The sequence below is a fragment of the Xiphophorus couchianus genome, chromosome 2 (genome assembly GCF_001444195.1).
Source record: "Xiphophorus couchianus chromosome 2, X_couchianus-1.0, whole genome shotgun sequence".
Classification (NCBI taxonomy): Eukaryota; Metazoa; Chordata; class Actinopteri; order Cyprinodontiformes; family Poeciliidae; genus Xiphophorus; species Xiphophorus couchianus.
This window is the reverse complement of record NC_040229.1, coordinates 3,115,936-3,128,547: the sequence shown is the minus strand read 5'-3', so window position 1 is coordinate 3,128,547 and position 12,612 is coordinate 3,115,936. Positions and strand designations below refer to the sequence as shown.

Sequence of the window (12,612 nt, the reverse complement as noted above, 5' to 3'; positions counted from 1 at the left end):
CTCCACTTCCCCTCATAGCAGAGGCACAAGCTCAAAACGTTTCAGATCGTTTTCCGTTTCTTCTGGGAAGGTCACGACCTGGCAGCAGACGGCGGCGTGGCGGCCATGTTGGATCAATTTGATCAGGAGGTCGGGCTTCGCTACCTGAGAGCGGTTCACCTGAACGACTCCAAAGGTGCAGCTGGAAAAACCTGCAATATCCACGTTTCTAAAGTTTCTGCAGGATTACAATAATTCTGGGTTTTCATCACAATTTAACTTTAAGTTTATTTCAGTTTGTTTTAATTAGTTTTTACAGCGTTTGCTAGTTTTTATTAATTAGATATTGTTTTGTTTTTCTTAGTTATAGCAATAGTTTTAGTTTTTTCATATGCTGATTAATTTTTAGGTGCATTATTTTTTAAAATGAAGGCAATGTGATTATTTATGCATCGTTTGGAAATGAATATTTAACAGAAGATAACCTTTCTAAAAAAATGTTATCATTTTCTCCAACTTTTGCTGTCTTTCATAAATGAATACCGTAAACTGCTTCTGTGGGGGTAAATATACATTTCACATCAATTCAAAAGGCTGATAAATCGATTCATAAACATGAAAACAAAGGATATCATAACTATAACTTCAGTTTTAGTGCAATTTAGTTCTAGTTGCTTAAAGTTTTTCCCCATTAATTACAGTTTTATAACCAAAATGTTTGTTGGTTTTATTCAACCTCGGTCTGCTGCTGTCTGCAGGGAAACTGGGCTGCAACCTGGACCGGCATGAAGACATCGGGAAAGGAAACATCGGGCTCTCGGCGTTCCGGGACGTCGTCAACGAGCCGCGGCTGGACGGCGTCCCGCTGATCCTGGAGACGCCCGGACGGTGAGGGCCGGAGACCCGTCCGACAGACGGTTCAGCTTCAGGTTTTACCGCCATCTTTGTTTCCCTGCAGGCCGGGATTCCAAGACGCCGAGCAAATCGAGCTTCTTTACTCACTGTGTGAGAAAAATAAAGAATGAGAGAAAACAGAAACAACCGAGGGCCAAGCAAGAACATAAAACAATCAAATTAAAGGATAAAGTCACAACATTATGAAAATAAAGTAAAAATAAATTAAGAGAATGAAGTCATAAAATTGAGAAGATTTAAAAAAATTATGAGACTAAAGTAATACAATAAATAAATTCATATTACGAGACTAAAGAATAAAATCATATTATGAAAATTGTCAAAGTTGAGAATAAATTCAATATAAAAATAAAGTCAGTATTATGAGAAGTTCATGACACTAAAGTCATAAAATTAAGAGAATAGTCGAAATGATACAAGCATAACGTTGCAGTACTGCGATAATAGTCATATTACTTTATTAAAATATAATTACTGAAATATAACTCTATTATTCTTGTCTTAATATTATGACTTTGTCCTCAAGGTTTTATTTCTTTGTGTGGCTCCATCACCATCCAACCTGTTTTAAAGAAATGTTTCCATTTTTCTGCCTTAAATAAACAATTTCAATAAATCTGGTCCTGCGGGGATTTGTTTGGCCACAAGGGGGCAGCAGCCTTTCAGAAATACTCCACAAACTTTATTCCTACAAGAAAGAAAAGCAGCAAATAAAGACAAGTTTTCTGTACAAAACCTTAATATAATCCTATAATGCCTCCATTTGTGAAGGTAAAATCTATATTTTTATTTATATTTTCCAACCTGTTTGGTTTCATCTGCTGAGCAGGTCCGGTTGCTGGTACTGGACTCAATAAATCAATTAACCACATGCTTTAAAAAAATCTCAATTTTCATTTTTATGATTTATCATTTTTCTCTTTCTACCACAAACTGGATGATAAAAGTTTCAGTTTGGTGTTTTGGTCTCAACTAATCCTTTTTTAAGGTCATTTTTGTTTGCAGAGAATTCATAATTGATTTTATTTGTTGTGTCTGTTCTATTTATTTTGGATATTTAAAATGTCTTTCTGTTCCCGTGTTAAATGTTCATTAGCAGGTGAAGTGTGAGAATGTGTTCTGGCATCATCATATTACTGGAAAATGATCTCAAAACATCAAAATTATCGTTTATCACGATAACGTTTGGGACGATTTATCGCCCAGCAACATTAGTTACCATGACAGGCCTGTATTTGTTTGGGATGTTTTTTTATTTCTGGGTTGTTAAAACCCACTGACCCACATTTCCTGTTGGCTGCTCCAGCGTTCGGTCAGAAACCCGACGGCGCCGTCAGCCTCGCAGGGAACCGATTCCTCTGACGCCCGAGGTGAAACAGTCGGTTGAACCGAAGCTTCAAGCATTTCGTGGCATTTTCTGACACCAAGCATCAGATTCAGCAGCTTCTGTGGATTTTATACGATAAACACGAAGCTGCATGAATTATGATTCATGTGTCCTAGTTAAAGCTGCAGCCTCCTCACTGGCCTGTTACAATAAACATTACTAGACGATAAATCATCCCAGAAGTTATCGTGATAAACAATAATGCTGTTCTGAGATAATTTTGCAGTCATATAATAATAATACAAGAACATTCTCAAACTTTAAATTCTTAATATTTAACACAGGAAGTGCAAAACATTTCAAATAACCAAAATAAATAAACAAAACAAATAAAATGAATTATGAACTTTTTGAACAAAAATTAATTAATTTATTCCTATTTAATACATCAATATGGAACCTTATATCTGCCTAAACTAGACCCCCTCAGCATGCTGCTGCCACCACCGTGGGTTCGTTCAGGTCAGACGTTTTCACGTCGCTCTACCAGCAGGAAGTTTGGTTTGACATGAACAAGCCGGTCCAGACGCGGCGCCGCTCAGAGACAGGAAGTGTTCCTGGCTGGAAGATTGACCCCGCCCACAGGAAATGCCTGTCCTGCGAGTCTTCAGCCATGAAACGACGCCTGCTGCTGCTGCTGCTGCCGGAGGCGGCGTGCGCTGCAGTCCAGCCCGACGGAGAGTAAACCATCGTAAAACCAGAATGAATCGGGTTTAGGACGAACAGAAGAACCAAATGGGCCAGAAATCGTCTTCAGATGTTGTAGGTTCTGGGTTATTGTTCGCTCTGGACATGAGTCACTGCTTTGTGCTCCAAATATTTTCCATTTGCAGTTATGAACCTTTAGAGCCTGGCAGAGACGGTCTTCATCCAACTGGAGCTTTTAGTTTCTGTTCCTGCTGAGGAATCCGCCCGCTGGTTGCCATAGTAACAGTGGGAAAAAGGTTTTAAACGCGCGATGTGAAGAGTTTACTTTCTGACCTTCACCTAAAAAAGAAAACTGCAGCAGAGGTGTTCAAAGTGCGGTGCGGGGGCCATATGTGGCCCGCAGACTATTCAGCTAATTAATGCAAAATTATTACAAAATCTTCTGATAATGGAAAATGTTAGAAAGTATCCATGTTTTAATTACGTTTCCAGTAAATAGAAACTCATCAGTTTAGTGACTTTTAGTCAGAACCACAATGAATCTGCTAAATACAACAGGATGAAAAAGACACAAATGACCTTTTATATTATATTATTCATACATTAATAAATATTTCTGATTCACTTCCAGACTAATCTGCACATCCTTTTCCATCATCACATCTGACTATTTAGTTTAATTTAGTGTTGTATATTTAATTTGTTGTTGAGTTATACAAACTATTTTTGGCCCAAGTGACAAAAAGTAGAGCTGATCTTACTTGAGTTTCATTTTAGCCTGCTCTGCCCAGCTCTGACGAAATCTGCTGTACTGGCTGTAAACTCAAAACACACACACACACACACACACGTTCAGAAGAAATTAGAGCTTCAGGGCAGAGTGAGCCTCGTTCTGCTTTGTCAGCCAATCCTTTATTTTTGCAGCAGCCATCATGAGTCGGTTTGAACTCCGGTGGAAAGCCGGCGGTCGGCCTGCAGCTCTGAAACCGTCTGGGTTTCTCCCTGAGGACGGTGTGTGTAGCGAGGGGCCAGCCGTCTGAGTGGACGCAGCTATAACCGGCTGAAACAGGAAGATTTACGGCCAAGATGGCGCTGCAGAAATCAACATCAGAAAGGTTGCAGGACTGGCTTCCTGTTGGCTCAGGAAGAGGAATGCTACCCAGCGAACGAACCAGAACCTTAACGACAGAAACAGGAAGCGCCTTCATAAAGCTCCAGCAGCTCAGACATTTGGTTTAATGCACCGATTGCAGTTTTCAGGCCGATCACCGATCTTTAACGCTGCAGGATGCAACTTTTCTAAAAATATTTGGTAACTCTTTATTTGAAGGGTTAGCATGAGACTGGCATGAACATGAAGGAATCTTTATGAATGTTTATGACTGCTGCCATTAAATAATGACGCTCTTAATGCAAAGCTGCAGTAAAAGTGTGCAGCTTTGTGTGTGTGTGTGTGTGTGTGTGTGTGTGTTGGAAGCCAGTACATGCCGGGTCAGTCATGCTCCTGCTGAGAGCCCCACGGCTCTGGCAGACATTCCTCACCATACTAACACTCTTTGCTTGCGGTTTCTTTTATCACAGCTCTGGAGGTCACAGCTCTGTGGAAAGGTCAACTAAACACAGCGGTCTATACAGTTTACACCACGGCTGCTCTGGGACACATCACATTCAGCAGCTCGTTCCGCCTGATCTGTTCATTCCTTCTCTGTGTCGGTTTAATGGCTCAAAGTTTTTACCTGAACGCAGAAACCTGAGCAGAGTTTCAGGAACAAACACCTCAGCTCACTTATTGTTTGAGAAATACTTTAATCTCCATGGCAACCATTCAGCTGTCCAGAGAGCCTGGATGGACCTAGCCCCGCCTTCGAGGTGCAGCGCCCCCACCCAGCTCCTTCAGACTAGCCAGCAGCAATTAGAAACCAGCTGCTGAGCTCATTATAGGAGCTGCTGCTCAGAGCAACGCTGGTAAAAACATTAAAGGGTTAATAGAGGAGCCATGTTGGGACCACTTCCTGGAGGCGGAGCTTCAGAAAGAGCAGGAGATCTTAAAGAGACAGAAGCCCAATTTCAAGGTGTTAAATCAGGAAGTTAAGTTTATTTACATGTATCATATTTTGTATATATAGTATTTAAATAATAACTGAAAGTAATCTTGCAAACGTCCATGGACAGATGGACGGATGATTGATGGATGAAAGGATGGACATGATGTGCCTGGAAGACACATAATACTGCCCCTTTAAGGTAAACCTGGAGGAGTCAAAGGTCACCAAGGCGACATAAAGTTTCTCTGTCCTCCTGTCTGTCTGTATTTCTGTCCTTTCCTGTCGGGTTTTGCAGCAGCAGAAAGTATTTTCCTACAATGGTCCATTGTCCCGCTTCCTGCTGGGTCAGAATTCACGGAAACGCCGCAGAGCAAACAAACAGCGGCGGCCCTCCAGGCGGCGCAGGGCCACTCAGGGGGAACCCGGCCCCTGCTCCTGTCAGGAAGCTAATGGGCGTCGCGACCCCACGACCCCGCGGCTCGCTGTGTGAAAGCGATGGAGGCCGGAGGAGGGCGGAGTTAGTAAAATAAAACCGGCGGCGGGGATTTCCAGCTGAGGTTTATGGCTGGTCGTTTGTGACATCACTCAGCCTGGAAACGCTGCGACGTCGTCTGGTTTTCACATTTAGGATTAAAATGTTTAAACTCCAAGTTCAGAAGATGAAACCACTGGGATATTTAAAGCAAAATGAGTTCAAAAAAGTTATCTCATCTTCCCAAAAGTAAAATAACTGGATAATAATTCAGATTACCAGTAATTATGGATAATAATCATGTTTGGACAGTTTTCATGGTAATCTGGATGGATGGATGGATGGAGTCGCTGTCTCTTTAAATCAGGTCAAAGTTCAGCTGGAAGTCGTCGTTTCTGCTCCTCGTTTTGTTTCTGTTTGTTTCTCTGCAGATGAAAAATAGTTTCTGGAAACGTTTCAATCTCATGTTTATTCAGACGCTAAAGGAGCAGAAAGAACCACCAGCAGGAATAAACATAAACTCACAGCAGGACGTCAGACAGAGCAGCAGGTGAGCAGCTGACCAGAACCAGGTAAACTCTGTTTAGATTCATTTAGAAGTTTCTGAGATTCAAAAGTAATAAAATAATTTTTTTTTTAAATCTAGAAAATACGTGAAAATTTCTGAGATTAATCTAAAAATGTTCTGTTGTTTCTTTCTAGACAATTTTTTACTTTTTAAACTCAAAAGGTTTTTCTAGTAAACCTACATTTTTGCATAAAAATGGAGGGGTAATTTAACACCTTGAAATTGGGTCTCTGTCTCTTTAAGAACTCCTGCTGTTTCTGAAGCTCCGCCTCCAGGAAGTGGTCCCAACATGGTTCCTCTATTAATGTTTTTACCAGCGTTGCTCTGAGCAGCAGCTCCTATAATGAGATCAGCAGCTGGTTTCTAATTGCTGCTGGCTAGTCTGAAGGAGCTGAGTGGGGGAGGAGCTACGCCTCTGAGGCGGGGCTAAGTCCAGTCAGGCGTTTTGAACAGCTGAATGGTTGCCATGGTGATTAGAGGATTTGAAAGAATCAAGGCAACACTCCAGGTTTGTTTTTGATGAGGGAAAAACATGAAAACATGGTGGACAGATGCGCGACACCGGCCCTTTAAAACTACGTATTCACAGTTATGCACCTTCCAGGTTTATTGTTGCAACGTAACAAAAAGTGTAAAAGTTCAGTGGTCGAACGCTGAAGGTTTTCAGTGTTTCACCAACATTTCACCTCTTTATATTTAACTCTTCTGTCTTTGTGAATCAAACCGGAAACATTCTGAACTTTAGCCAAAACAAAACGAACTTGTTCACAGAACGTAACTGAGAAACATCTGGCAAATGTGATGCCACACTACGGTGTGTAATTTAAGTCATTTCTGTTATTTCATTACCTGAAATCTTTAGTTCAAATCTTCCGTAAGTACGTCCATCAGCAGACTGACTCGCATATGAAACGTTGGGTGCAGGAGGAGTAGGGCGCCAGAGGCTGAATAAATATCTTTTCATTCCCATTTGTGCCTCATAAAAACTATTTTAGGATATTTCTCTGGTTTTGAAGATGAATGTTCTCTTGTAACGCCTTCTCTCCTCACACACCTACTGATGACAGGAAGCAGGTTTAGATGTTAGCGATTGTTAAATATGAAGCTTTTCAGTGAGATTAAATTATTTGAATAAGATATTTTTATCAGAATCTCCTCAGGGGAAAATATGTGGCTTCAGAAAACGATGGGCGGCTCCAGGAAGGAAAACCTGCCGTTCCTCTTCCCATCTTGACCCCGCCTGACCCCTGCTCTCCTTTGTTCCCCTGTTAGGCTGATAAAATTAGTCTTTGACTGTGAGCAGAACAACAAAACAGCGAAACGCGTCTGCAGAGGAACCTGCAGCTGAAACACAACGACAAGATCAACTGAACTCTGAAGTGCTTCTTAAAGAGCAACATGGAGCTTCAGTGTTTCGCTTCAGGTCCGGGTTTCCCTGAGGAGCCGCTTGTAAAGTTACCCAAAAAATAATAATCATTTATTTTATTTAACCTGATAGACAAAAATGGCTTTAATGTTGCAAAGTCATATTTTCACCATTTATTTATTAATCTATAGATGTCACAGTTTCATGCTAAATATTTAGCTCCAAGCTAAATACTATTTAGCTACAAAACTAAAAATTTAGCTACAAACTAAATATGTACAGTTGGCAAGCTAAATAATATTTGGCTGGTAAGCTAAATATTGAGCTCAAATTAAATATGTAGCTAAAAAGTAAAATATTAAAATTCAAACTCATTAGCCAACTAAATAATTAGCTTCTAACTAAACATCTAGTTAGAATAAACTAAATATCTAATCTAAAAAACAGAAAAATTAGCTCCCTGCCGCTCCTGCGTATCTGTCCAGGCTACTTTATAAACCACAGTGTCATCAGCTTGTAAATGTATTTTAGCTACATTTAGTCCTTTTATTTGCTTTCTTTTTAAAAAACTACCTGCTCCTTTAACTTGATTAACTGATTTTTGCGCAGCTGTCCAAGTCAACATCCCACCTATAGTTTACCTGAGTGTATAACCTGAAAAACATTCGTTATTCACCTGGCTGTGCTTCATGCTAGCTAACGCTTTTCTACTAGTACGAAGGTGAAGTTTATTCTTTTGTTTCCTGCTCATTTCATGCATCTGTTTTCAAGAAACAAGCTGTTTAATTTCAACGTTCTGCATCCTGACCCTCATCACTCACATAAAGATCTTATTTCATGCGTTCTTGCTGTCAGGAAAACAAACACTCTGGGTCATTACTCTAAGAAAAGCTTTCCCAAACAGGCCTGTGATAAGCAAACGCCAAACTGGGATTGCTTGGAAGTCTGTGTGAATCAAACGCTGGTCAGGCTGAGCCTTAATCAGAGCAAAGTGATGAAGGTTTCTGACAAATCTGCAAACAAGATAGGAATCCAGAGGCTCCATGTTGTTAAACCGACCAGAGCAGCAGGAAGAAAAGGTCAAATCCAAAGGTGACAAAACTCAAATCAGTGAGAAACGATCGAGTCGTGAGAGAGTTTAGAGAAGAAACACAAACTTAGACCAAGAAAAATGGAAAACAGGCGGAGGGAGATTGTGAAAAGCACTAAATTTGTAATCTTGCCTCCCTTCAGGGACTCTGAACGGCGTCCAAAAGCTTTTCTGAGCAAATAGCTGACATGCTTCAGGACAGAAGTTGTTTATGTTGGGTTGCAGCGCAAGAGAGAGAGGAGAGGGATGCAGAAACAGGCGGGGAGGGGGCACAGAACGCCGTTAACCTCAGGGAAAACAGAGGATGTGCTGCTTTTCCTACTTCATATGGTCAGACAGGTTCTGCTCCGGTCTTCATCCTACAGCCACGGCTGCGATCGCATCTGAGGGAAATTAAAAAAATTATGCTTCAAATCGTTATTTCATAGAAACACAATCATATCTAAATGAAAATACGGGCGTGTTTAACCTTAGGAGGGAAAGGATTTTACTGCAGTCACATTAAAAATAATGTAATGTATAAAATAAACTTGGATTTATTTTACACAAAAATCTGGAGTCCAACTTTATAATGTACAGAAGAGGATTAAGGCCAAAACAAAATTAATTCAGAATTTTTCTCAGGATTATGACTTTAATACTAAAAGTCATAATCCAAAAAAAAGTAAATATTCAGAGGAAAAAATAATTCTGAGATTTAAGTCCGATTGTTTTTTCCCCAGTGGCTTTGATCCCTTCCCATAAAAATGTGACACCAAAAGTCCCTGATTTCATTTATTCTTTTTAAAATAATTTTATATAGACACATTTTTAAAAAATAAAGACTAAAAAGTTAAAGTTCCTGATGAACTGGTTTCTGTGAGGCAGATCAACGGTTCTTTGGTTTGGCCCGTTTCCTTGGCAACACCTGAACCAAAGGTTTGGGAACAGTCAGCAAGGATTCAGAGATAAAGTCACATGATGGATCGATCAGCCTGACCGAATCCTGCATGGGGGGCGCTGAGGGGTCAAGGGTCAAAGGTGGCAAGCCTGGTCTCAGACACAGCCAGCTGGTTTGGCCCAGATTCATGCCAGCGATGAATCCTCCTCTAGAGTTTAGAATCATTTTAAAGTTCAGACAGCTGATCCCAGTTCTGGTACCTGAATCTAACTGGACTCACAGAACGGAACCAAACTGGGTCACTTCAGGATGAATGATTCACATCGTTCGCTAATAAACAGACATATTCAGAGATTTTACTCTGGAACACAACAGCAGATTATTTGTGGAAAATTTGCCTGTTCAAGTATTTTTTTAAAGTGCAAAGCTAAAACCAGTGGAGGGCATTGCTAACTAAAACGTTAGCTATGCTAACCCTAAAGCACTTACCATAAACATTAGCTGTGCTAATGCTAACACGTTAATGCGCTAACTTTCACCGTGTTGACAGATACCATGAGTAGATACAACATAACCACAGGGCTAAATTTGCAACAGCAATGCATTCTGGGTAAAAATAAACATCACTTAATGCACCAAAACAATTCATATATGTGAATTATTGCATTCATTTGTTCAATTAGCACCTCTAGCTGTATTGTACACTTGCCACTTACTCAATAAAGTTTTCCTAAAAACGGAAGAACAAGAAAGGAAACGGAAATGCTGCATAAACAACTTCAAAATAAAAGCATAAATATAAATCTCAAACTACTTGAAGAACTTTTAACAGTCAATAACTGACATTTTAACACAAATGTTTAATTATTCAACATATAGTTTATGTTGAATAAACTAAATAAATTAAGGCTACAGAAACTAAATGCGCTAAATGTTTTTGGGTTAGCAAAATGCTAAAGCGCTAAACATAAAACTAGCTCTAATTAACGAATTTGAATTTACCTGGAGGAATTAAGTTAGGGTAGAGATTAGCTTTAGACTATAACTTGGGTTAAGCTTTTAAAATGTCTGCATGTCTAAAAATGTGATTTTTATTAAAACGCAGGAAAAGCAGATAAAATGTCAGCGGAGAACGGACAGGAAGCAGGTCAGTGCTGCTGACCTCAGAGGTCAGGATGGGATCCTCTTCCTGTTGAGTTCTTCCTGCTTCAGCATGAAAACGTTTCCATCCTTTCAAGAAACAACACGGCGATAGAGACGATATATTGATTTAAAGCTCAACGGCAGCAGCTGCAATAAATCAAAATAAATTTGATTAAAGTTTTAAAATAAATTTATTTAAGTTTTTAAATAAATCAAAAACTGTCCTGGTTGGAATAAATGTGACGTTGGACGTCAAACCAACAGGATCAGGTCGTCATGTCGCGCCGCAGTGGACAGATTTCTGAGGGATTTACTGATTGTTGTGTTGCTAAGAAGCAGCAACACAAACAGATTACTAGGCGTGACTCACGATCTGCAGTCTGAAGGAACGCGCTCACCAACAGATGGGACGGCATTAAAACCGTCTGAAGTGCTAATAAATACTGTTTACCTCCATTTTTTATTTGAATTGAGTATTTCTCTTCAGTAAACAGGACAGTTTCATTTCTGCACAAAGCCAAACTGGACACTACTGACCACAACAAGAACTTTATGAAAAAAATGGTTTCTATTTAAATCAAAGCAAAATAAATAAATAAACTAAAGTTATAAAGCATTTCAGCTTCAATTCAGACCAACAAAAAACAAAAAAGTTTCAAAGTCAACAGTTCCTGCCGACTCAAAAGGCATCAGCCTGAATTCAAAATGATAACGTCTGCCTGCTTTTTCAATAAATTGTGTAAAATTGGTGTTTTTTTTCTGATTTTACTTTTTATTGTCTGTTCAAAATTAATAATCGTAATAAAAAATAGAAATTTCATAGGAATATTAAATCATTCAAAAAATAAAATCTGAACAACAAAGAGGTAAAAAAAAGATTAAACAAAAACCCCAAATTTAACCAAAACAGATGTTTACTGTAGCTTTAGCTGTAGCTTCAACCTTGTTTTCAAAAGAAAATCCACAAAACTAAATATACAAAAAAAAAATAATTTGTTTGCATATTAATACAAAGCACATAAAATTATTAAACTATAAAATCCTTGATTTCCAAATCTTGCTTTATGATGGAGTTCTGGTGCGGCCGGTAGCGCTGAGCTAACACAGTTAGCTTTATAACTGGACAGTTAGCACAGTTAGCTTTATAACTGGACAATTAGCACAGTTAGCATTATAACTGGACAATTAGCACAGTTAGCTTTATAACTGGACAGTTAGCACAGTTAGCTTTATAACTGGACAGTTAGCATAGTTAGCTTTATAACTGGACAGTTAGCATAGTTAGCTTTATAACTGGACAGTTAGCACAATTAGCTTTATAAATGAAAGGTTTGGAAACTGAATTTGTAAAATTGGTTAAAATAGTTAAAACAATGAGAGGCTTTACTAATAATACTGAACAAAATTAACTCACCGCTTATTGTGTGCAGGAAGGTATTTTTGAAAGTCCAAAAGCAACTTTTTCTTCTTCTAGGTTTTTACTGTTGGTTGACAAACCGACTTACCGCCACCTACCGGACTGGAGTGTGAATGGCAATCAGAGAGATTCCTTCTGACAATATAAAAGCTCCTCATACAGATCTGAGTCTCATAGAGGAAGTGAGGAAACAGGAAGTGACATGATGACTCTTGCAGGAGTGAAGCAACAATGTAGTTTGGTAACCAGGTGCAGCTGATCACACATATCAGCCATTTTGGATCTTTAGGATGAATTGGATATTTGGTAAAGCATTTATTTGTGTAACTTTTTATACACGCTGCAGCCATTTTGGATTTGTGGTTGTCCTGTTTAAATAACTCCTAAATGCTGAGTCATGATGTTCTGTCATTCACACCCAGAATTTGAATAAATGTTGGCTGTTCTTTTTTATTTCTCACTAGAAAAGAATCAACTAGCTAGAATCAACCAATGAGAGTCAGGAGGCGGGTCTTAGCGCTGCCAATCACAATCTAATACTTTGCAGCTAGCATAGCATGTTGTGAATGCTCAAGATAGTTGCCATAGCTACCGATGATGGTGGATAAATTGTTTTTCTGTAACAGGTGTTTCTCGCAAGTACATGAGATTGATTGGCAGCGTTAAGCCCCTCCTCCTGGCTCTGATTGGCTGTTTTTGATG

The 12,612-nt window shown here is 39.3% G+C and overlaps 1 protein-coding gene and 1 long non-coding RNA gene across 6 annotated transcripts in view; one reads left to right on the top strand and one right to left on the bottom strand.

Annotated features, from left to right (window-relative positions):
• LOC114159216 (probable endonuclease 4) overlaps window positions 1-1,514 on the top strand; it is a 3,852-nt gene extending 2,338 nt beyond the window's left edge. For 4 of the 5 annotated variants that reach the window (XM_028041296.1, XM_028041297.1, XM_028041295.1 and 1 more), the window contains exons 6-8: window positions 71-175; window positions 738-867; window positions 938-1,514. In XM_028041296.1, coding sequence (XP_027897097.1) covers window positions 71-175; window positions 738-867; window positions 938-1,004 — 302 coding nt within the window. In that variant the 3' untranslated portion in view covers window positions 1,005-1,514. The remainder of the gene's footprint in view (window positions 1-70; window positions 176-737; window positions 868-937) is intronic. The other variant, XM_028041298.1, reaches the window with a different exon arrangement.
• On the bottom strand, window positions 847-12,612 carry LOC114159380 (uncharacterized). The gene is made up of 3 exons (XR_003598571.1): window positions 11,908-12,612; window positions 8,758-8,853; window positions 847-980 (listed from the first exon to the last, which is right to left on the bottom strand). It is a non-coding gene; the product is annotated as an uncharacterized LOC114159380 (long non-coding RNA).